This window comes from Hesperophylax consimilis, chromosome 13 (genome assembly GCF_061612785.1).
Source record: "Hesperophylax consimilis isolate HC1 chromosome 13, BYU_Hcon_1.0, whole genome shotgun sequence".
NCBI lineage: Eukaryota > Metazoa > Arthropoda > Insecta > Trichoptera > Limnephilidae > Hesperophylax > Hesperophylax consimilis.
In genome coordinates this window covers 11,369,500-11,396,077 of record NC_142848.1, presented here as the reverse complement: position 1 = coordinate 11,396,077, position 26,578 = coordinate 11,369,500, and the positions used below count along the sequence as shown (strand labels likewise).

Sequence of the window (26,578 nt, the reverse complement as noted above, 5' to 3'; positions counted from 1 at the left end):
TGATTAGATCGGTTGTTTATTAATTAAATAACAGTTTAATTAATTTACGTCTAATGTTAGGTTTAACAAATAAAACCCGAAAAAATGTATCATTTTCTAATCAGTTCCAATTTCCGAAACAAGGCCAAAGCTAGTCAACAGCAGCGTACGATTCAGCAGTGGTTATTGTCGCAGCCCCGCGGAGGAGAGCTATCGGTGCGGGGGCCCGACTTGCACCATTCCTCGCATCCGCCCGGGGGGACCGGCGCCCAGGGGCCCCACTACATGCTGGACAGCTACAAGGCGGGCGGGGGTTACCCCGTCCACCCCGACGTGCGTTTCCGCCGCTTGCCCTTCTATCAGGAGTCGGCTGAGATCATGCGGACCAGTACGCTGGTGCCCGTCTTCAACACCAGGATGCAGGAGAGCACATTCTACTTTCACCTCACTCCACAGCAGGCACAGACAATCATGAACTCACCTGAAGTCAATTCTGTAAGTCCTACATAAATATCCTCATCATACAACCCAAATTGTACAATAATTATTCCAAATACCTACTCATATCTGCTAAACCTTTGAGTTAACCTTTTAGTTAAAAGTTAATCTATCGAAAGCATTATTTGGTATTATTGTGACGAGCAATGCAAAGCAGTTTTGTACTAGAGGCAAGTAGAGTAGAGTAGAGGCAAGATACAAAAGAGACAAATGGAGGCTCAAGAGACACAAATAGTACATATTTTTTTAGCAACAGCAGAACATTTTTTCTGAATCTGTATAAATTATCAATGAAAATGTCTACTTCAGCACACTCTATCTTATTATTTAGTCGACACATTTGGGTCGAAGGGCTAAAATAGGCAATATTATTTTTAAATGTATTCAGGTGAAACACGGTATGGTGCATAGACATATGAATATTAGTAGACCTGCCCTAAGTGATTAAAAGCGTATTATCCCCACTCCCCATACCGGTTCCATTGAGCCGGCTGGGCTCGCGTACGGCCTCAAGTGATATTTGAAAACGTGACGTCATCATTCTTGTGCGAACTATGGTCCAGGCATCATCGGTTCATTTTACGAAATAACACGGCAAAATGTTTACTTGTACTATGAAAACTGGTAAAAATAGATGCGAAAAAAGAGAATAAACCCAATTGTCGTATTACATTCCATATATAAGCATTATTTTATTTTATTTTAAGCATATTCACATCGTATAATATGAATCAGTTGTTACTATCACATCGAGAAACGTCTGGACGCGAAACACAAAGCTGGTTGGTTGCTGGGAAGTAAATTATGAACATTTATAAAAGTGTCTTAACTAAATACTCTGAACTAACTATGACTCTGAATATAGAAGCTGCCTTACTTTGCCGAATTTGGACTTCGCAAATTTGTTCATAACGTGGCGAGTAATTTGCGCTCCCATGTAAAAATGTCTATTCATTCAAAGCAGATTTTACTTTTAAGAAGTAAATGGTGATATTATAATGCGAGATGCCTATTTACTGTCAGATTGATTTATTGACGAATCACAGTCATCTTCACTCCCTTCGTTCTTCAACAGTTGATTTTACCCCTCGCCTTTATCTTCTCGTCTATTAATTCCTATGTCTGTGGTATGGTGTCTTAAACAATGGGAATTGGGAACATTTATTTTAATACTAGCTGTACCCCGCCACGCGTTGCTGTGGCTCAGTCTCTCTGTTCTGATAGAGAAACAATAGCGCAATTCTTCTTTTTCCAGCAAAAGTTGGGCCGAGAACACTCATCACATATCTATACACTTTGAGCTGCTGCTCCTTAGGCACTATCAATGGCTTTTCGGCCATATGTCTTGTAGGAACTAAGGCCAAGGTTGATTTCAGTCTCAATCTCCTCGGCGTTGGAATCCCATCCGTCAGAGTGGGAGGTATATGGGGAAGCAATATTAGGCCCTTTTTGACATTTTTTTTTTTTTTAATTTTCATAAATGTCATTTCTTAAAAAATTTCAGTTTAATTTTGTAAATAGGGATTTAACAATTTAATAACACTACGATTGTGTTGTGAAATCACAACACAATCACAAAGTGTTATGAAAATATATGTAGAAATACTGCTAGGTGTTATTTAAGAAAATTAATGATTGAATGACTTTTAGATAATTGAAGAAGTTTTTTTTGTTATTTGTTTTTGGGGTTTTATGCCGTGTTGCGCTAACTCCTTCTTTAGCCAACGTTTCGGACAGCATTGCAGTGTCCATCATCAGGGCAGATGTGTTATTTGAGGTTGTGGTGAAATGTGAGCTTATTTATGAAGTTGTGATACCGTGTTGCCAGCTCCAACCCTCTGAGCTAACATTAACGTATCATTTTTTATTTAAAGTGGTTTTCTTCGTTTAGCTCTGGTGTAGCCGTCAATTACCGGATACCAAGAACTATTGAGCTTAGCTCCATCGTCTCTATTAATGTTTACGGGATTTTTATGGATTTCAATGGCCTCCGTAATCAGCCGTGCTCTATAAGTTTTGGGTCTCCCCAGGACTTCAGGAACAAATCCAAAGTAATGCCCGGTGTCAATCAAATGCGTCGACTTGTCAGGGTGGCCGAGTTTACAAGGATCGGGAACAGCTGAGTTTATACACTCCATCTGTTTCCAGAGGAAACTTAGTCTTTGCAGACCTCAGTAAGTCCTGTATCTTTGTCGTTGTTCCGAAGACAGTCTTGATACTTTCCTTTCTCAATAGCCTGGCAATTCTGTCTGTCACATTGTGCACATAAGGCAGGAAGGCACAGCCTTTCGACTCTTGTTCAATTCTGTCTTCGTTTGGTGCAGATTTGGCTCTTATGACTTGCCTTGTCTGACTTGATGGGTAACCATTGCGCTCCAGTGCATCGGTCAGCTTCGTAAGTTCCGCTCTGATTTTATGTTCTTCACATATTCGCTCGGGTCACCAATGTATGGATAAGTCCTCTCTTCTGTGCTGGGTGGTGGTGCGAATCAGCGTGTAAGTACGGATTTGTATGGATTGGTTTCCTACATACGGTATGCCCTAGGCTACCATTGTGTTTTCGCATCACCTCCACATCTAGAAAAGGCAGGATTTTATCTTCGTTTTCCAGTTCCATTGTGAATTTAATTTTGCTGTGGAGAGAATTAAGATGGTCCAGGAATTCGTTTAGTTTCTCCGTTCCATGAGGCCAAATGGCGAAGACATCGTCGACGTACCGCCACCATACTTTAGGGACAGCCGAAGCTGTGTCGTGTGCCACTTCTTCAAACTTCTCCATAAAAAAGTTGGCTAGTACTGGCGACAACGGACTGCCCATCGCAACTCCCTCCAATTGCTCAAACAGTTCACCCTGAAACGCAAAGTATCCCGTTTTGAGGCAGTGTTCAAAAAGTTTGCAAATGTCTTCCTCATATATCTCCCTGAGCATTGTCATGGAGTCTTCTAGAGGCACATTTGTGAAAAGAGACACGACGTCAAAGCTGACCAGAATATCTCCTTCCTCAGTCTTAACTTTCTTGAGCTTACTAATCAGATCTGTTGAATCCTTAATCCACGATTCGGTTTTTCCAGTTTGCATCTGCAGTAATCTCGAGAGGTGTTGGGAAAGTTTGTATGTAGGAGCACCAATAGCGCTGACAATTGGTCTCATTGGGATTTCCTTTTTATGTATTTTTGGGAGACCGTACAGGACAGGAGTTCTAGAGGCTTTTACAAAAAGCTTAGACCAATCCTCTTTCCTGATGCTAGAAGCTTTGTCTTTGACTGTTGGTGGGGTTGTTTTTAATCTTCTTATAGGTGCCGGAATCGCCCAAGAGAGAGAAGACCTCTTGTATGGGTACAGTCGCCCCGGTACCTATACACGCAATACTGGGTAACCAACACCTCTGCCACAGGTCACCCCAAGTGGTTGTCTACGTTTGGTGACTTAGCAGGGGTGCCCGGGTTCATGGGGTGAGGTTTGTCCGGGTCATGGTGACCAGCAATGCGTGGCCAGCCGGATCGGGAGAGAATGGTTGAGGGAGACCTTTTGACCTCTCCAGCAGGACTCTTTCGGAACGTCACCTTGCACCGCAGTAGAAGGAATGGATTTATATGTTCGTCACTCCTGGACGCACTGACCCTCAGATTCCTAACCACCTCTCATAAATTTTTCCTTTCTAAAACTTCCTCCTCTCCCTTTTCTAAAAAGACCCCTCCACACAGCATCCCCAAAGATGATATAGGTCCTGAGGAGAATTATTTTCCTCAGGGCCTCCTGTATGGAGCTAATGTAAAAAAATAAATAATGATAATTTCTACCCACAATATTATAAATTAAATTAGCTATGTTTGATCATAAGTACAGCTTCAAGCGTTGCTTTATTTAAAAAAATATATATGGGCAGATGACTACTCAGTCTGTCTGTTCAGATAGAGAAGTAATAGCGTGTTTCCTTTTACGTCCAACAGATGGCGCTTTTAAAAAAAAAAATCACGTTTTTTACTCATAATATAGGTATATAAAAACACGCATATTCAAATGGAACGTTGTGTCATAATTCAAAGCTATTAGTGAAGAACTTTCGGAGATTTAAGATTTTTAACAAACAAACATTTACATTTTTATTTATATAGATACATTGAAATTATAAAACAATACCCAAATTTATAATATGTTGCATAACATTCTTAATTAACTAATTTTGTATTGGGATCTTATTTCTAAATTAGTTTAAATTTTTTTTAATGCTATTCTTAGCAGATTTGGATTATTGACATTTTTTTATAGATATCTTTTACTTTAGGTACTTTCAATGTTGCAAAGCTAAAACAACCACTCCGAGAAATTTGTCATAAATGTCACCATAACCAAGATGTAAAATAGTAGCATTACAAAATCAATGTTTATCAGAAGGTTAATTACATAAATGTTACCATAACCAAGATGTAAAGTAGTAGTATTACAAAATCAATGTTTATCATAAGGTTAATTACATAAATGTTACCATAACCAAGATGTAAAATAGTAGCATTACAAAATCAATGTTTATCAGAAGGTTAATTACATAAATGTTACCATAACCAAGATGTAAAGTAGTAGTATTACAAAATCAATGTTTATCATAAGGTTAATTACATAAATGTTACCATAACCAAGATGTAAAATAGTAGCATTACAAAATCAATGTTTATCAGAAGGTTAATTACATAAATGTTACCATAACCAAGATGTAAAGTAGTAGTATTACAAAATCAATGTTTATCATAAGGTTAATTACATAAATGTCACCATAACCAAGATGTAAAATAGTAGTACATATTAGGAAATCAATTTTTATCAGAAGGTTATTTACATTTTTTATGTTCTGCAGATAACTAAAATACAGACTTTTTAACGCTTTTATTTATTTTTAGTAAAGTTTATTGCTGGTACATTTTTAACAGCATTGTAATGGCTTTTTGTGATAATTCTTAGTAAATTCATAAAATACATATTGACTTCAGTAATCATAATAGTAATATAGGTACATAGATGTTTTTTATAAGCTTATAAATCAATGTATTAAAGATATTTGCTGTTCGTTTTCCAGGTTCAAGTACAGCTGCGGTTTTGCATGGTAGAAACATCCTGCGAACAAGATGACTGCTTCCCTCCAAACTGTTCAGTGAAGATCAACAACAAACTATGTCCATTACCGGTAATTAACCATCTTTATTACAAATTCATTGTGATGACCATAGACATTCAAATTGACTCGCCCTGACATGAAATCTGGGTATCATTTCGACGTCCTGCAGGCAAACCACTTGACCATATTTTTAGCTTCAGGAGGTTCTAGGATGCTTTGAATAAACTATGGTCATCAGTCGTACATTGACCACCGAAGAGCACACATTGAAATAACCTGACCATGCCCAGAAAACTAAAATTCGCTAAAGTAAGGCAAAGGTTTTCAGCGCTGTCCATTTTGTGGTTTTTCTGCACAGGATCTGAATGTTCAGTGACGCTAAAATTCAGTGAGGTGGGTAAATTGTAACACATTTGTAAAAGTGTCGTAACTAAATAGTGTAACAAAATATTAAATTTTGGAAACAATCCTGAACTTTTGTTTACCCGATTTTGGATATGTAGTTAAGTTTTTTATGCGGCCAGCAATTTTTGCGCCATTTTTAAAAGTACTAGTAATTCGTAAGCAGATTTCATTTTCGAGGACCGAATAGTGATACAGTAGAACCCCGTTAATTCGAACCCCGATAATTCGAAAAAACGCGTAATTCGAAATTTTCGCAAAAAAAATTTCCGCTGAAAAATTTTTTCATACAAAATTTTTTTTAATTCGAAATTCGTTAATTCGTAATTCGAAATTTATTTTTGTCCGCGCACGAAAATTTGTTCGTGTAATTCGAAAAAATTTGATTTTTGCGAAAATAAATCATAATATTTCGTAAATCTGAATCTAAAAGTCAGCCGTGGCGGTAAAACGCCGAAAATTGTATTTTTACGTGGTTATACATCGTCGTAATTAGTATTATTATTTTGTAAATCTGAATCGATTTACACTGAAATGTCGTATTTTTTCAAATTTATTTCGAATATCCGAGGTTAAAGGGCCGAGAAAATACATTTTACGCGGATATATGTCGTAGTTTTACGAGTTTACGCCAAATATCTGCATTTAAAGGGTCGGCCGCGACGAAACTCGGCCGTAATTTCGATTTACGCGTAAATATATCGTATTTTTATTAACTTTACTTCGAATATCACGTTGAAAAAATACTGCGCGACGGAAATCGGCCGAAAAATTTCGATCCATGCCGAAATATGACATATTTTTACGAATTTACTTCAAATATCTGAACTTACAAGGCCGGCCGCGACGAAAAACTGCCGACAAAATTCGATTTACGCGGAAATATATCATATTTTTTACGAATTTATTTCGAATATCTGAATTTGAAGGGTCGGCCGTGACGGAATACGGCTGCGAATTCTCGTTTTACGCGGAAATATATCGTATTTTTACGAATTCAAATTCAAATATTTGAAATAAAGGGCCGGCCGCGACAGAAAATTAACTCGAAATCTCGATTTACCCGGAAATATATCGTATTTTTACGAATATCTCAATTTAAAGGGTAGGCCGCGACCGAAATCGGCAGCGAAATCTCGATTTACGCGTAAATATATAGCATTTTTGTGAATTTATTTCGAATATCTGAATTTGAAGAGCCGGCCGTGACGGAATACGGCCGCGAATCCTCGTTTTACGCGGAATATATCGTATTTTTACGAATTCAAATTCAGATATTTGAAATATATGGCCGGCCGCGACAGAAAATTACCGCGAAATCTCGATTTACGCGGAAATATATCGTATTTTTACGTTTATCTCAATTTAAAGGGTAGGCCGCGACCGAAATCGGCAGCAAAATCTCGATTTACGCGTAAATATATAGCATTTTTACGAATTTATTGCGAATATCTGAATTTACAGGGCCGACCGCTACGGTAATCGACCGCGAAAATAAAGAAATAATTGGTATTATTACGAATTTACAACTAAAATACCACCCGGATTTGAAGAGGCGGCCGAGAAAATCGATTTTCGGCGTTTTTTTTATTTTTTTTTTTTTCATAAAATTTCGAATTACGTGGGAATTCGTTAATTCGAAATTTGATTTTTGATGTCCGCTGGATTTCGAATTAACGAGGTTCTACTGTATAACACTGCGAGTTGCCCTTTTACTGTCAGATTCATTTATTGACAAATCACAGAAAGGGTCATGCTGCCTCCCGTGCTCCGCGCAACCTGTTTTGTTCCCCTTTCCCTGATTGGCTCGTCTATTGATTTGGATGACTATGGTGATGATAAAAATTTTCTCAGGACGGTTGTTTCACAGAATTTGAACAATTCTTCAAATTTCAATGTTAATTTTCAAGTTTTGTGAAAATTCTATTCAAATTCCGTTAATAATAATAATAATAATACTTGGATGACTTGTATAGCGCCGTTTTTGTGCAAAAACACCTCAAGTTATTATTTCAGTTCTGTGAAGTTACTGGCCCTTAATAATTTAATAACAGTATTTAATTAGGACTTTAACAGTACTCGAAAATTAACGTTTAAATTCAATGAATTGTTCAAATTTTATGAAACAACCTGTCCTAAATGGTTAACTATAAAATAATAGAGAAATTCATTTTTTTAAGTTTTTTTTAGTACCTACACATGTAGCAAAACCTTTGACAGTAAATATATTATAAAAAGTCGTTCTAAATCGACCTTTCTTTCCTTGCAATGTGCTCAAATATGTACATAATTTCAAAATATTGTGTATTTACAATCTTTGTTAATTCTATTTACAGTTGCCTATTATAGTATTTTTTACGATGTAATAAAAATTAAGTTTAATATTTTTTTAACATTTGCAATAACTTTTGATTTATCTTCTTTTATGAATAAAAGTGTGATCGACATATATACTACTGATATGGAAGCAAACTGATATCGCCAATTTACATAATCGTCAAATCGACGAGTCAAACAATGTTATCTACAAAAATCACATACCAATAATTCGAGGGCTTAAAGTCAAAAAATGTTACCAATTATTGGTACATATATGTCTTGCTGTAGGTAATGTTGTTTGAGTTTTAAGCCCTCAGTATATCATACTACAGTGTTCCGCAAAGCGTGAGCCGCGGCACACTGGTGTACCGTGGTCATAAGTTGGTGTGCCGCGGAAAAAAATCAAGGTATTGTGAAGATAATAAGAAAGCAAATGGGAGCAGATGAGAGATAATATCAGTCACTTCTGTTTCATACAGAAAAACGATGGCTTTCTCGTGGAAAAGTGCTATTTCAGATTTACGAGCTAAAAAATGAGTCCCAGACGTTTTTAGAGGCCCAGGGTCAGATTTTGCTTCTGTGTTTAAACAAGAAGAATGGGTAGTAAAACTTGCATATATAGCGGACGTATTCTCTCATTTAAAGTCAACAGAACAATGCAAGGCAGGAATTCTTATATTTCAAGGTCTTCGAACAAAATTGAAAGCTTTCGCGCTAAGTTGGTATTATGGATCAGCCACACTGTCAATGATAGTAATGAATTGTTTCCAAATGTCATGGCTGCCGATTCAGAAACAAAGTGCAGGCTTTGATAGTGAAATACTTGGAGCTATTAGCAGAAAAAATGAACTGTTATTTTCCTGAGTGTGACCTACAACCTATTGTAACGTTAAAGAATTGTGCAAGTTTGGATTTCCAGGGTAGTGCCCGATTATTGTTTTGTTGAGAGTTTTTTCGGGTGGCTGCCCTGCGATCGGTTGGACGGGCGGGCTAAATAACGCGGGTAGGAAGATCGGGAACAATACGGGAGAGGACGAGCCGCGGTGTGCGTTGTGTTTTGTGGGACAAATTAATATTGTAAAAAAAATGGAAAAAATCACGCGGATACCATGAACCGATCCTTCGGAGACTTTCCGTGTAAATTAACCAAACATAAAACAGACATTTTGACTCCTGCGCGAGATCAGCCGGTTCTTTGTTCGAGTGGTATTGTTCGAAGAGATTAAAATATACAATCAGTTATTTGGATTAAAAAATGGTTTTATTTGTGAGTGTTTTTGAAGTGTTATTCCTGGGAGACTACACTGGATTACCAAGCATGTTGTCGAGGTGACACAAAGATGAATTATCATTGTTCCGCTAAACGTTCAATGGATGCTGATTAATTGAGGATGGCCTCGCGCACTCCTTCCCACGAATCTCTACCCGGTGCAAACTGATACGGATTTCGCGGGGGCCTGTCGTCCTGCTCACCGCTGGCGGACTCTCAAAACACCTTCAGACGTGACAACATGATCAAGGTTCTTCAATGCTTTTACACATTATGCCTCCTTGCCAGCCCCATCATAGCCCTGGTGATTGACAAGGGTCCATGCTCATCAGCCATGCTCATCAGACATGCTCATCAGACGTGACACTATGGACTGGGTACGAAATGCACTCTCGGATAATATTTCCCTCGGACACTTACCGATAAACGAGCAGGAAGAATTCATAGAGTTAAAAACTGATCGGACATTAAAACTAAAATTTTCCAAAGTAGAGCTGGCACATTTTTGGCTACATATAAAAAATGAGTATCCACTGCTTTCAAAGCGTGCTGTTAAAAGTATATTACCATTTGCCACAACCTACTTACAGACGCGGCCCGTGACTTTATTTGTAATTACCAGCAGTGCATTTCACTTTTAAAATATACCTAGTCTGTAATTTAGGTGGAGCAAATTAAGAATGGGAACACCTACTGCAATTCATTCTATCTTCTAAGTTATATTTGTAAAATAACTGATTAAATAATACAAAATTATCTTGAAAATAAAGGACACTCAATTCATCGTTGAAAATATAGCGAAACCGTTTGATTTCACCGCGAACGAGTTCCAATGTGTTAATGTTGTTGCGTTAACATTGAACATTAGTATTTCTAAGCGAATCCATTCCAAAGGCATTGGATTACGCATTATCAAAGTGATGCAAAATTCACTCGCCGTCAAAGCACTTCGATAATGCACGGTTGGGTTATGTATCTGCACTGCTCTAACACGTAATTTGACGTTAAGAGTGTAATCTGTCTCGCTCATGTCACCGTTTCGGCTACTTTGGGCTGTTTCGATACTGCCCGACGCTGTTTTAGTAGTATGGTAAAAGTTGGTTTTGTGCATATCTGGGTATGCACGACCGCTTGCTCTAGCGCAGGATTTTTTTTACTAGAAGATTTTTTTACTAGCTCAAATAATGACCTGACAGGAATTACGAATTTCTTACATCGATCACTGGGGCACAGATGTCGTTGTAATTTGTTATGTGGAGATATTGAAGACAAGCAGTGCAATGCACAAATGCACGTACCAAGGAACCGCCTCTGCCTACTTATGCGAATTGGGATTTTCAACTCTCACTACTATTAAATCGAAAAAAGAGAATGTCTGAGGACGATCAATGAAGAGATGAGAACAGTCTTATCAACGATTGCTCCAAATGTCGATCGCCTGCGCTCAGTTAAACAGGCTCACATTTCTCACTAAACATCTTTTCATAATAGGTATATTGATTTTAGTAATAAATAAATACTTAATAAACATTGCTTTTTTCTTTGGTGTACCTCTAAAATTTCTTGATGTGATAGGTGTACCTTGAACCCAAAAAGTTTGCGGAACACTGTCATACTAGATACGATATGCCATACAAATTTTTAACAATATTTCGGTCCGCCTATGTGTAATTTTAAATAATGACTACCCATCTACCATCCTTTCCCCACTACTATCAGCCCCATGACACATACAAATTGGGGATACTATAGTCCCACTGGCTCTGAGCAGTTGGGGCTCTTGTGCAGTGTTCACATAATTTTTTTTTCAAATGACAAAATCAAGGTAATCTTACGATATTCCTTTTCAGATGCCGATCCCCACCAACAAGTGCGGCGTGGAGCCGAAGCGGCCCCCGGGCCCCGTGAACATCACAGCTCTGCTGAAGCTGAGCCCCACGGTGGCCAACACGATAGCCGTGTCATGGGGCACGGACTTCATGTGCCGGTACGCCGTGTGCGTGTCGCTGGTGCGCCGACTCAGCCCTGCGCTGCTGCTCTCACGCCTCAAGAACAAGGGCACCAAGAACCCCGACTTTACGCGCTCGCTCAGTAAGCACCTACTCATTATTTTACCCTTACTGGGCATTGTGACCTACATCAAAACCTCCCCACTCTCTCTTTCTCTCATTCTATTCATCCCTTGCGTCTCACTTCCTTACTACATTCTGACTGAAATCGCGCGGGACGATAGACCTCTTGCTCACATAATTACAAAGTATATTTTCGAGGGTCATTTGAGATCTAATTTTTTTAGAACTAGGGGCCTTTGGGGAACCCAGGGGGAGTGGAGAGGCTGTTTCCGTGGACTCTTCCCTCGTGGGACCTTTAGGGAATCCAAACAAAAAGAGACTTCCTATGGAAAACCCTTACCGCTACAGGATTCTTCAAGGGATCCATACGCAGGAAAACTAGGATCCTCACGGGACCTGTAAACAAACTTAAAGAGATGAAGTGAAATGGGAGGTAGAACAATGGGTCAATGGCCTGAGTGCTCATGGGAACTATCCGTATACCGTCTCTGGTTTAGTAAATAAATAGTTTTTTTTACCGTATCATTTAAGGGTTAGATTAAGATAAATATTCTCGGTTTACAAATAACCTGACAATATTTTAGAAACTTCTACTACTATCATTATAAGCCAAAAATGTTGCTTGTGCAGTGATGGTGGAGCTAGCTGAGGAATTGAACCCACGATGCCAGGGTGGGAACTCAACACATTGGTCAACTCAACCACTAAGCGGTCCATTAATATTGTTTCAATAATTAAATAATATGGATTACTTCGGGGATGCTGCTTTGGGGTATTTTTAGGGAAAAAATGTCAAAAAGAGGATAACTAAAAGCTGACCCAAACGTTATTCCAAAAGCTTAAACCCAAAAGTTATTCGACAATTTAAGTGTTATTGTTTTTTTAAATGGCTTTTCACACTCAGGGCCCGTTCCCACTTCCGTTTTCAAATCGGGGGCGGGTCCCGTTTTAAAATCGGATGCCCTAGTGGCTGTAGTGGATGTATGGAGCTGTTCACACTTGTCCGACACGATTTGAAAACGGATCCGACATTTTTTGTCGGATGGCTCGCCTACGCAGCGCGTCCGTTTTCAAATCGTGTCGGCACACGCTCGCTCATAGTGTTGTATGGAGCTGTTCACACTTGTCGTCCAGTCGTTCCGGCAGAGTCCCCGCCAAACCCCGACCCCTCCCCGCCCGCTCCCTGTCGCAAGGAAGCAGGCACGCTGCGTGCTTGTATTTGGTTATTTTGTAAATAAATCAAAACTACAATAATGGATAAGGAAATAAATCCCGAAAATTTAATACCACTGGTCGAAGAAAGAGTATGGTAATATTTTATCTTTAACTAAATAAAAACAAAACACTTGGTGTACACAACTTTTGTACATCAAAATTTTTATTTTATTTTATTTAAGTTTACTTTTTTTTAAATTTTAAAGCTTTAATGAGATGCACGGAAGAGCGTATTAGTTAAATATACACATAATAAAAAATATTTGAGTGTTTATTGTTTTCTTACTTTAAAATATCGATAGCCTTTCTTCAGGACAAATGCACTTTCTCAATTTTGTATTTTGATATGTTAAGCTCTCTGAAACTCATTCCAGTAGATGGTTAAAGGAAGTGATAGACATTCTCTTAAGCCATTAAGCGCCCTTGAGGTGATTTTTCATGGTGAAAACGGCGCTATATAAATAATCCATTCATTATTATTCTAAAATAATTAAAGAACTTTAGTTCATCACTTCTTAACTCACCAATTAACACTTGGAAAATTCCTACAGAAAATCATTCGGCTATGATTGGGTGTACCCAAAATTTTCTTTTCACTTTTTTCCTTCTATTTAATAAGTACCACATGACAACAAGAGCTTCATCGTCGTCCATTGCGCACCATTACTGAATAATGAGCAAATAACATGTTTTTGTTGAATCGACAATTATTTTTTTTCGTAGAGTATGGTCCGTTTTTAAAACGGATCCGTTTTTAAAACGGTAGTGTGAACAGGGCCATTGGCCGTCCGTTTTTAAAACGGGACCCGCCTCCGATTTGAAAACGGAAGTGGGAACGGGCCCTCAACAGGATTATTCAAGTCAGTGTCAAGTAGACAGTGACAGGGGAATGTGTGTGAGTGTTGGTTAAATATTGTTTTACATCTCATTATATATCTAGTGTCTCCAGACCTTTCAAGATTACCAAAGTCAACAGTAGGGCTCACTGATTGATTTACAGCATTTGCAACATTTGCAACCTCCCATTACAGTAAAGGAGAAGCTCCGCGAAGACCTGGACTGCGAGATAGCCACCACATCTCTTCGAGTGTCCCTGGTTTGTCCGCTGGGCAAGATGCGGATGGTGTGCCCGTGTCGCCCAGTGACCTGCCTCCATTTGCAGTGTTTTGATGCCTCCCTCTTCCTGCAAATGAACGAGAGGAAGCCCACCTGGATCTGCCCCGTGTGTGATAAGCCAGCGCTGTACGACAGTCTCGTGGTTGACGGGTAATTATTCTTCTTTAGTCCTTGAATCGTTTCATGTTTAGGCAGTTTTGCTTGTCGTGTAGTGTGTCAGACTCTAACAGGAAGATGCGCTTGGTGGCTGATGAGCAGAAACACATTTTGGTAGGTTGCAGGGTCAACCAGAAAAATCACCATTCTGGATTCCCAAAGCTTTCTGCAATTCTGCGCAGCACACTAAGAGCCAAGCGCATTTTTTAGTTCTTCAAGCTTATTATTTCATTTATATAAATGTCTTTTACAAAAAACTATTTTATTACAGTGAATAAATTAAAGAATATTTAATAATCATATTTGCCTAATTTATATAGCGCGGTTTTATGTTAGAAAATCACAGGGTAAATTTTTGTAATTTTTTCTACAGATTAAAAAAAATATAACACATTTACGGCTTATTATGTGAATACCGTACAAGAGTCCCAACTGCTCCCAACCATCTGGAGCCGTTGGCCAGTGGCCCAGTAGCCCAAACATGGCTTAAGTCATTTCATTTCAACCAATGTTTCGATTCTAAATCTTGGTCTTTCACCAGAGCAATATTGAGATTATCTTCCACTCTGGCTTTTTAACCATATCTCAGTATTTATTCTTATGTATCTAAGGGTGCGTATAAACAGGACAAAATTTCTACAAACCGAGCCACGAATTACGTTTGCGGTTGCTTCGTTCCTTTCTGATAATTCGCGTCTTTCGGAAATTTGGTCCTGTTTATACACACAATAATATATCTCAATTATTATTATTGTTTTTGATAATTAATAAACTGATATTGTTACCCCCGTGTTTACTAATTTGTACATAATATGGTGGTTCAGGTATTTCCAAGAGGTGTTGAACTCCCCCCGCCTCATCAAGGACTGCACGGAGATTCAGCTGCACAAGGATGGCTCCTGGAGCGCCCACACCAAAACAGAAATCATTCCCGAAAAGATATTCAATGACATTGAAGTCATACAAGATGATATGGGTAAGTTTACCAAAAAGATATTCAATGACATTGAAGTCATACAAGATGATATCGGTAAGTTTACCAAAAAGTTATTTAAAATGTTTGACCATTCAACTACCAAGGTTGGGGTGTTAAAAGCTCGTCACATCTGATTGCCGTTAGCACCTTTTTGTTTTTTTGACATTTGCACGTCCCTGTTAACTCAATTGCTACCACTTGTTTGTTTTTTTTTTCACTTACTATCAATTGGATAACGTATACATTCGCTACATGTTTTGTATTGTTTAAGATTGACATATGCCACATTTTTTCATATGTGAAAAAAGTAATTTAGCTTGGTCCGCTCGTAGGAGCGATCGGCACTAAACAAGTTAACCGCCGATGCTAGGTCAGTTTCAGCATTTGAACAAACCGATTTGATCCGCCGTAAAGCATAACAGCAAAATCAAGTGTATGAAATCATTTGTGACTATAATAATATATTTGGACATTTCCACTAATATTCGACTATTGTTTAATACCCATTTGCACTTGTTCAGCTGATGCCTCTCGGAGTCTGGATTAAGCTAATGATGAATATGCATTTGTTCAGATGTGATACCCCTCAGCGACGGCTCCGACTCTAGCACGGGTCTCCCCTCGCTGAAGCGTGTGGCGGGTGGCCGCGATGGCTTCCCCGACCAGCCGTCGCCGCGGCCCGCCCCCGCCGCCACAACCACCGTGGACCTGACCAGCGACAGCGAGGACGACCTGCCACTGCGCCGCAAGACGCCGCGCCCGCCCGAGAAGTCCGACGGATCGCCAGGTACGTCGTGGCGGTGCGGCCTCATGTGAACATTCACATGTTAGTTAACAAGACTGAGAAATACAAAACTAAATCAACGGTGACAAAACAGAACATGATAAAAGATTAGGTTAATTGTCAATATCTTCGTCCAGTAAAGAAGTACCATACAATAAAGAAGTAAACTAGAAGTGCTTTCCAAACAAATTTCAATGGAAAAAATGTTCCAATTAGCGGAATAGTCCAGCTCTCCATCTCACTTTCACTCGCCTGACATCGTAGGTCTCCATCCCGGTTCCATGATAACTCAGCACAGTGACAATTCAACACACTTTCAAATAGGGATATAAAGTCATTATAATCAATATAACCTAACCTACATAACCCAGTTTATAAAGTTTTTGTTTCATCACTTTCCATGACTTTATATAACTTTTTAAAGATGTGATGAATTATCATTGTGATGATTTATCCGGTTACCCTCCACCCCATTTGAATTTTGTAAATACAAATTAAACCTCGATTAGGCAAATATTTGGATCACTAAACACGCCCATATGAATTTCTTGTGTTTTTATTTATTCAATGTTTGAGACAGTCCACACATTCTCAACTTGCAAATAAATAATTAAGCCATCAAAAGGACAAAATAAAGTGAATGAAATCATTTGTGACTATTATAATATATTCGGACATTTCCATTAGTGTGTTTGTTTTTCTTTCTTTTTTTTTTTCTTCTTTTTTTCTTTCTCCTTTAGTTTTTCTTTTCTTTTTTTCTTTAATTCACTCCAATGTTCTATTTTCATAAAAACTTTTTGTACATACCAAGGTCTGTGATAGTTTGATATCGGATTACATGCAAAATATGCGTGTTATGCGATGAATGATACTCTAGACCAGATACGGTCATATCAGTCGGGGGTTCCGTTACAAAACAGAACACTGACGAAAAAATAAATTATCTCATCTAACCCTTCCGGCTAATTTGATCGCATTTGGGAACAGCTCGTATAGATCTCATAGAAATTGTTGTATCTCACTGTCGTGGTGAGAAATATGATGAGATAATAACGTTTGTAATTAATTAATGAATTAGTTTTTGGTTACAAAAACGTACTGTGAGCCATTTAAAAAAAAAATGGTATTCTTTCAAAATTTTAATATTTTAAAACTTATATGTTTACTTATAATAATAATATTTGAAAGCGTATTTCATCTTTCTAAAACAGTTGTTAGTTTTCAGATACGTTTAAAAATATTCAATTTTTTGGATTTTATTGCAAAGCAGAAATACCTCCAGTGTTTGGGGGTCATATATGACCGGGCATCCATATTTTATGAAAATATTTTTATCTTTTTTCTCTCACGCAGAAACACTTAATTTTTTGACGTTAGAAAGAGAAATAATAATTCTTTCCAGTTTGCCTCACTGGAATCCAATATTAAAATCCTAAAAATAGCCAAAATGAGGAATTCATATTTAGCGCCGCTATCGTAACAATCGTAACAGTTTAACCTTAAAAATTATTTTTTATTATATGAAGGAGATAAAAGTGAAGGTACAGTTTTCTTACAAAATCCCCAAACAAAACTATCGTGTTTTCGAAATAGCGAGTTTTCTCAATTTTTCTATGATTGGAGTAAAAATGTGGTTAGCGTTTTTGACAACATTTTTCACGTTTGATATTAAAATTTTATTATTTAGAAATATTAATGTTTATTTTAAATGCATACACCGGAAAGATAATTTTATCTAGTTTCTAAAACAGTTTTTGTTTTTACGTATTATTAAAAAATAAGATGTATATAGCGCATTTGAAATACACAAAAAACATTGCAAACTGTACAAATGTGATGAAAGTACTGAAAGGTTGAATAATTCTGACAGAATATGCTGTAGACCTGAGGGGTTATCAACTTACGTATTTTATTTTTTTATTATAGCGACTATTTAAACATTGTCAATGATCTTCAAAATATGATATTAAATATATGTATAGTAAATTTGTAACATTATTTCATTATTTTGAGAAATATTAAATAAGGTTAAGAATGAAAAACCCAGACTTTTTATCAAAAGTAAAAGAATATAAAATTTATTGAAAAATCAGGATGGTTACATGAGACTCTCGGGAAACATATTGGCAACATCTTAATTATAATTCCTATTCTCAGTCGTGGTTTTTGTCTCGAAGAGACTCGAAAGGTTGTTAAATTAATATTCTACCATACAAAAATTACCTATCTACCCACGAAGTGAAAAGACGAAAATCCGATCAAGAACTCAAATCAATGTCATAATTTTAATCTAAGGGCGCCAGTCTTCCTCTAATCATTTATAATAACATTATTAAGTGACTACAACCAAGTCATGAAATTAAATATGAAATATGTACGTCTCACGCTTTCCGCTGTCAAACCCCACCTCGGAGACGAGGATCTCCTTCCACAGACACAACCACCCGACGGCACTTGTTTGAAGACTGAAGCCCGGGTTTGTCTTTGCACATCTCCTCTCTGTAAAGTAACGCGTGGCTAGAATTCTCGCACAGTCCCATTCTTGGTAGGTACCTCTGTGACGGAAGCAACATATCAGTGTGTTACAAATTGTATTTCTTAGTGCTCCTCACTATATCATTTTATCATGTTCGATTCTGTAATGGAACCTTTTTATACCTATTATCATTAGGGCTGTGATAGTCGGACATCAGATTATATGCAAAATGTGTAAAATAATAATTAGTTAGCTTGTATAGTGCTTTAGGTTTTTGTGAAACTGGAACTTGGTTGTGACGCGGTGACAATGTTATCTTCTACTTTAGTTTCTGTTACACTATGCGACCACTGCATTGGTGATCGGAAATCCAAATCAGTGAAACCCTCGTAATATAATATATTAAGGTTTTCCAAGGGACCGAAATAAACAACTTCTTACTTGGGAAAATCCTTACAATTTGTGGGATCATTTATTTTGGCCGTTTTTGTATTTCACTCTTCAAGGGACATATAAAACAAAACTTCTTAAGAATGAAAACTTCTATGTGCGTTATAAGTGGGGTAAAATAAAAATATGCATTGATGGCTAAAACAGGCCCAAATATGCATATAATCTGGTGTCTGGTAACGTTTAAAAAAAATTGAATGATGAGTTTTTTTTTTTCAAAGAAAGCATATACTTTGAGTTGTGACATTTATATCAAATGAAAAAACACACTTTGTAATACACCAATTTTTTTATTATTTTTTTTTAAAATAAAAGTGTTGTATTACAAAGTTTTTTTAAAATTTAATGTAAGATGAATTATTAAATCATTGCTAGTGTATTTGATTTTTTATCATTAATTTGTTTTAATAATATAAACTTTTTAAGGGTTTACTTAAAATAATTCATAATCTGGTCTTTCACAGATGGCGCTAATTTAATTATTTTAGGAAAAAACACTTTTGCAAGGAATGCTTTAACCCTTGAGACGTTGTTGATTTGCACGGATCGAACCTTCTACAAGCTTCCATTTTTTCAAAGACAATAACAAGCACTATTTCGTTCTCTTTCTGACATAAAAGAAATAATTAATTTTTAAATGAGAGGAAGAGAGATATATGTATGCATTTTAATAATGTGCGGTCGTTCTGGGACAAATATGGTCTTAGGAGAGTATAATGCGCGCACGGCATTTGGCACTGTTTGGGTCTTAGAAGGTCCCAAGGGTTAAATTATTGAGATCAACTATTTGTTTGTGCCTGTACATACGCAATATGAATAAATAGTTTAGTCCGTATACAAACTCAATTCAATTTCAAGAAAGGCATTCAAATACAATCTTGCATCTGTTATTTAATGCAATATTGTATTTGTTTGCCTTTATTGAAAGAAACTTGGAAAAATTGTTTTTTCATAAAATAATTAAATTGGCCGTATGTATGAAAGAGCAGATTATGAATTTTTAAGGGAATATAGATGACGTGGTTTCTAAATTTAAAAGTATAAATAACATAAGCTTGTTGTTAGTTTCAGCTTATCTTAATTTGTAAATAATTAATAAATTATTTTCATGGGGCTTTACATAATTTTGCCTGTGGGGGACATGCTCTTACGGGGAATTACAGTCAAACAATCTTAAAAGTATTTATGTACATACTATATAATGTTATGTATTATTAAACAACACTAAAATTACGGAAGTGATGCAAATTATAATTTAAACAAAAAATTAATAAAAGTGAAATTTTACGAAAAAATTTTAAATTACAATAAAATTGCCGTGGCCGAGAATTGAACCCCGTTCAACTGCTTGGAAGGTAGCTGTGCTGACCATTATAGCACCAAATAATGTAAGAGCGGCAGCATAAATTAATTATATTATGTACTGAATACATATAAGAATTATGTATTTTTTAATGTTGCATACTCGCATCTCGTCCGAAATTATATTGAGGCAATAAGGGAAGCACGTCAGCGTGTAACATTAAGAATCGAGCGAAATCACGCACTCCAGATGGTGATAAGGTTGAAATTCCCACTTAACACCAGCCGTCCATAGTTATTTACTTAAAAAAAACCTTGCCAAAATACATGTTTTATTTTAGTTTTGCGAAGTTCAGGCACGAATATTAAAATGTTTTCCAATCATAATAATATGAAGAACTTCATTTGCCATATTGTAAAACCGTACCCAAAAAGATGTTCGTAAGTAGGAGATTTTGCACTCCAAAGCATTTTTTCTAGGCTTATAAAAAAACTAATAATTGTTTATTGCAAATGCCAAGATGTGTTCTTCTCACAGTATTTTATTAAAGCATCTATAGTATTTTTAAGCAATCAAATTTTCAAACCAAAACACGCATTTTGCATTAGTTTGCAGTGCATCGTCTTAACACACTTCCAGTGGGGCGGGTAGTTCTACCTTTTACGCCGGTCCTACTTGAATGGCTGTAAAGGCACTGCTCTCTGATAATTTCATATAAATATTTTATATCAATCTCTTTGTAAGGGTTCCAGCTATATGTAAATGTATTTAAAAAATGTGAACCAAGTCAACATCTTCAACATTTTGTCTTTTATGTGGAAGAATTTTTTATTGAAATGTTTTATCAAAGGATTTTATCTTATACTCATCGCACCAGAGATGCGAAAGTTTTTGTTTTTTTTTATAATCCTTAAAATGCTTACATTTTTTTTACATATAAAACTTCACTAAATGGCGAAACACTGAATTTAACTCCAGTTTATGGAGTCGTATTACAAGAGTAGGCGTTAATTTCAGACAATAATTTTATTGTTGGGGTGTGGTGAGAACTACGTAAAAAAAATCATCAAATATGTGTTATTTTCGGTTTCATGATATCTCATCAAAATGACAATTCAACACACATATAAAAAGTGCTATAAAGTTATGAAAAGTGATGAAATAAAAATTGGGTTAAATAGTTACATATGTCACCTATTTAATCTAGTTTTTGTTTCATCACTTTTCATAACTTTATAGCACTTTTTATAGGTCTGTTGAATTGTCATTTTGATGAGTTATCTGGTCACCGTTATTTTCAAAGATTTAGCTGTTTAAAACAAAATCCATTTTCTCTAATAGGATCTTTGTTTTCGCCTGCATAAAGTGTGTTATGTAATACATTGTGGTGCTATTTAATATGCCTAATTTTTTATGTGATTATGTGTTGAAATTACTATTGCTTTATCCCGAAAATTTTAATTGTGTACAATGTACATATTACACTTATTTTTGGAAATTCAACCCTAATTAAACAGTTTACCAAAGATTTCACATTTTCAATATTAGTACATATGTATATCTGTTATCAGATAAATTCCAGACCCATGATTATTACTGTAGAAAATATGTTTCTTCTTTCTATCAACTTATTGATATTTCTGTTCTCAGGTCAAAAATTCAATAAAAAATGCTTGGCTAAATAAAACCTAAATCCTTGAAGAAAAAGTGAATGGTGAAGACCTGTTTGAAATGATTTATTTATTACATTTTATCAATAATTTATAATTTTTTAGTGCTCAATAAAATTATGTTTTTTTCTAACAAGGGTTTTTTTTGTTTAAGAGTAGACCTTTTAAAATTCATCTTTGTGCATAAAATAGGAACAAATCAAGGTGAAAAGAAGAATGGGCCGTATATAACTCTGTTTGATAAAAGTAAGACTTAGCAATGACATTACAAACATATAGACACGTTATTGTATCACAAAATTAACGCAAAATGTGGCAAGTAATAAACACACTTAGTTTCCAGTAAATTCTTAATTCAATCGTTCATTCATGTATGACGAAGATAGATATTCAAAGAATATGTTTGTACAAACGAAATAGATTTAGGACCGACAGCGTTTACTTACTCAAAAGTTGCGGCAAATACTACATTCTACATCACAGGTATGATCGAGATGATAAGATATGCTTATTCGCTTACACTAAGACGAATATGGAATGCTGTATGAGACAACCTACTGCCAGTAGGTTGTCCTTCTTATACTTAATGTGTTGCTACATTCGCTATCTCACTTTTTCTAATGGCACTGAAAATCTCATGGAAACATTTAAAATTGTATTATTTATAATAATAAGTAATTTGTATGTGTTTACAAATGAAATGTTATTCTACGAATTTTACCAGTGTTTGTCATGTAATGGAAACATTTTCTCATCAAACACAAGGGCATTTTGGCGCTTATGTAAGTATTTGTTTAGAGATAGCACAAAACCCTACGCGAAGCGTGACAGTTTGGTACTAAATCTTTTAAATCGAAAGTACAACAATTACCGTATCTTTTGTTTGCCACATTCGGATATCTACAACGTGTCTATATGTTTTACAACGTTTTAGTGATTTTTTTCTTTCACTCCCTTTTTGAATTTGAACATTAATGTTAGTGAAACAGTAACCATTCATCCTTTGTAGTCTGTAATTCTCATAATTGAATACCCAATATAAAGAATAAATATAATATTATACTATTTAAGTATAGTATAGTTTATCTTAACACACTTCTGCCGGGAAAGGTAGTTCTACCCGTTCGGTCGATTGGTGCTTAGCGGCGGGAAGGGTAGTTCTATCTTTTGCGTCGGCCTCATTTCAATGGCAGAAAAGACGGAATTATCAATGTTTTTATATGAATATTATATACCGATCTCTTTGTAAAGGTGCCTACTACAAGTACATAATTATCGAATCGTAATGCAAGTCTTCTTTTTATATTTATCTCCGTGCCTTTCGTTTATATTGGTATTTCAACAAAAGGATAGTATATTATTTGTTATTGTAATAATTCAATTCCTGGAATGATGGTTTTTATGACCGTGAAACCCGATTCGAATCCCTATCTCTGTTTTGCCCCACTCAACGCCTATGTGCAAGCGAGCGAGAGATGTCGGGGGTATTTAAAGAAAGCAGGTATGGGCAAATACCGATAGGCGGACCGTAATAAACATATTACAAGGTTAATCGAGTTGCATTTCAAATAATATTCGATTTTCATTTAGTACTTTTATAGCTTGGGTATGCTGAGTTACTAAGTAGAAATTTTGATTAAAATATTTTCGAAGATATAGCGATTTAAAACAAATCAAAGAAATTCACTTGGGACCTTAATTGTCGCCCGAGGACAGCGTAGCGCCAGCGCAAAAGATACCTGGCCAAAATGTGTTTCCGAAAAATTACATAGAATGCACAGTAAAATTCTCATTGGGATGCATCTCTCAATATTTTGTTGGGTCTTAAAGAATGTTTGTCAGAAATAATTATTTCAGACAGTTCCGTATTATTTTTATTCTTGTTCATTTTACTTTTGAGAAAAGTGCATCTAGGCGGTAAACAAACAAATTAAAATGACAGTCGTATTCCATAGATAACACACCCAAATTCATGACAGCAATAATGGGCCAATTTTGAACATTGCCATTTTCAACCGCTTGATCACAACCAAAATTATTAAACAATATAATTTTGGCTGTGATGTAAGTACGTACTTGCGTAAAATTTAAAAATAAATATATCTTATTATTTTCAGTATAATATAAGGATTTTATTCCTAGTTTCGAAAAATAGTTGGTGGTGTAAGGTTCAACATAGTTGCCTTCCAAGAAGTTCATTGCGCTCCATTAATCAGTTTCTTTTTTGGCGCACAACTGCGGCTGTTGTTTTTGCGGAACTTGTGATTTTTAATACGATTGACCTGTAATACACCATACATCATCGGATGTGATAAAGAAGGAATTTTGGAAATGGCATAGTAATATAATGAGTTATGATTTATTTTACTTGATTTCTAAATTCAATAAAACTTACACATGGTCTCTAGCGATTTTTGGATATATGTACTAAGAAAAAAGCAGTTTTGTATTTAAGTCCCTTGAAAAGAGAAATTTAGAAATGGGTTATTAGGAATCCATTCAAGAATTTGTGTTGGGTACCTTTAAAATCTTATGATGGAGTTTCACTGTGAGGAAAAATCTATAGAAACATAATGCATAAAGTAATCAAACAACTGGCTCTATTTATACGGCTATAAAACTATTTTATCTCAGGTATCAACTACTAAGGAATGTGAATTGAGAATTTTGACTGGTGGTTTAAATCCTGAATCACTTTTTATTTTAATATTTACAAAATGTTTCTATTTAATTTTTAGATTGCATTAGTGAAGCTTACGTCAATATACAAAGGAACCGGAGCCTTGATCTGGCCGTTTCATCCATCATATCCCTGGACAGCCCATCTCCTCTCATGATGCCCGCAAGTCCCATAATGGATCCCAACGAGCCCCCCATGGAGATAGAGGCCCTCGACCCCACCTTCGATTTAGATGATCCCGATGAGACAAGCGAGGCCCTCAAGCAAATCAGTGCCGCTGACCACACCATAGAAATAGAGATTCCTCCAATGCCGCGTACACCCGAGTCCTCCTTTGAAATACACGCTCCTATAGAGTTCTCAACAGAGTTCGCAGGGACAAGCGAAACTAAGGAGGAACACAAAGATGAGGAGGTAGCGGAAATAAAGAGCCCTGAACCCCCGGCAGACACTGAGGAGACGCCACTTAATGAAGGGCCTACAGAGGGTGTAGAGCCAGCCCAGTGCTTACCACAAATGGAAGCCTCTGAGAACCCCATTGACATTGAAAACACCGCTTCCTCAGAGATGCAAATGCCGGATCCGTTGGAGATCGAGGAACCCTTGAGCAATGTCACGGGAGAGATATCTTCTTCCGAAGCATTTGACGATAATGAAGACTCAATGGACTTCCTCAAAGATAGCGTCGATACTAATCTGGAGAAAGTTGACGAACTCGACACTCAGGAGACGAGCGCTTCGTCCAGTGACCCTTTGAGGGAAGAAGCAGCCATTGAAGTCAACATTCCTGCCGAGTCGAGGAGCATTCCTCAAGCCATCGTGGCACCGTACCACCCGGACCCAATGCCCCAGTACGACTCGGCCGACCTTTCACCTGACAATTGAATCACCTTTCCAATAATGCCTCAAAGTGGTCCAAGATTAAACAGGTCTAGTATTGCGAACAGTAGCGTGTATGTATGTTCTGGAGGCTTTATACATGCGTGTTATTTTAATTCAATGCACCTAAGGTAGACTTTTATCCATGTTTTGTGAATGTAAGTGAAATAAATGTTTTTTTGTTTTATAACATAATAAATTGTAAATATAATAAAATCTACATCTTTATTAGAAATATTTGAGTAGATATTACCGTGACTTTTATTTATAAGTGGTTGTTATTTTGCGAGTGATAGATAATAAATTTAGTGAATGCGTAACACCAGGTTATTTTATATTATTTGTCTCTTAAATTGAAGACAATATTCCAGTAAGTTGCTTTCATTTAATTTAAATCATTTTATGCTTGAGATTCTGGAGGGCAACATATTTTTAATGTAATGTAACATAATTTGTATCATTATTTTATCTGTAAATCATAGAGGTAAGTTTATTTATTAAATGTTATTATTTTCTTATGAGTCATTTTTTGTAATCTTTCTGTGTGACAATTTTGAACAAATTTTGCAAAAATAGAAAGTTCAACATTTCATAGATTTTAAGCTAAGTAGATCTATGTAGAAAATTTTAAAAAATAAATCAGAAAAATATTTTTGAGATGAAAATAATGAAGAAATGCATTTTATTACAATGAAACTATAATATTTTAACAATTCTTTTGAATCAGGGGTTCCCAAACTTTATAGAATCACAACCCAAATGACTTTCTTATACACTATTATTTAAACTTTGTGATGTATATAATATCTGGAAAAAAACGAAATAATAACAATACTGCTGATTTGGGTAATGCTGTTTTTTTGAAAACCTTAAGGGCTCTGCACAGATATATACATTTTTAATAATACTAACTACAGACTAGACAATATATTATAACAACTTATGGCTAACAGATTGCATCAACTGGTTCGTCGATCAATAATACAAAACTATATTATATGTACAATCAGTGGAGGCTCTTGTAAGGAGGTCATTTGGTCAATGACCCCCCAAAATATGCTGCAATAATTAAAAATTGTATTTAACAAACTACCCAATTATTAATGAAGTTTGTAATGTCCAGTGCCATCTAGCGCTCAAATAAGAAGCTCCTGTATGTACCTAGCATGGGTCACTTCAAACTTTGACCGTAAAAAATATCCTTTCTTTCTCTTTGCCAAGA

The 26,578-nt window shown here is 36.2% G+C and overlaps 1 protein-coding gene across 2 annotated transcripts in view; it reads left to right on the top strand.

The window, feature by feature from the left end:
- LOC149418427 (uncharacterized) overlaps positions 1–26,089 on the top strand; it is a 42,137-nt gene extending 16,048 nt beyond the window's left edge. Inside the window, exons 4-10 of one of the 2 annotated variants that reach the window (XM_089638485.1) lie at positions 175–474; positions 5,550–5,657; positions 11,430–11,670; positions 13,898–14,132; positions 14,963–15,114; positions 15,689–15,901; positions 24,536–26,089. In XM_089638485.1, the coding sequence (XP_089494611.1) occupies positions 175–474; positions 5,550–5,657; positions 11,430–11,670; positions 13,898–14,132; positions 14,963–15,114; positions 15,689–15,901; positions 24,536–25,362 (2,076 nt within the window). In that variant the 3' untranslated portion in view covers positions 25,363–26,089. Of the gene's footprint in view, positions 1–123; positions 475–5,549; positions 5,658–11,429; positions 11,671–13,897; positions 14,133–14,962; positions 15,115–15,688; positions 15,902–24,535 lie in introns of both variants that reach the window. The other variant, XM_089638484.1, reaches the window with a different exon arrangement.
- The last annotated feature ends 489 nt before the right edge of the window (positions 26,090–26,578 follow it).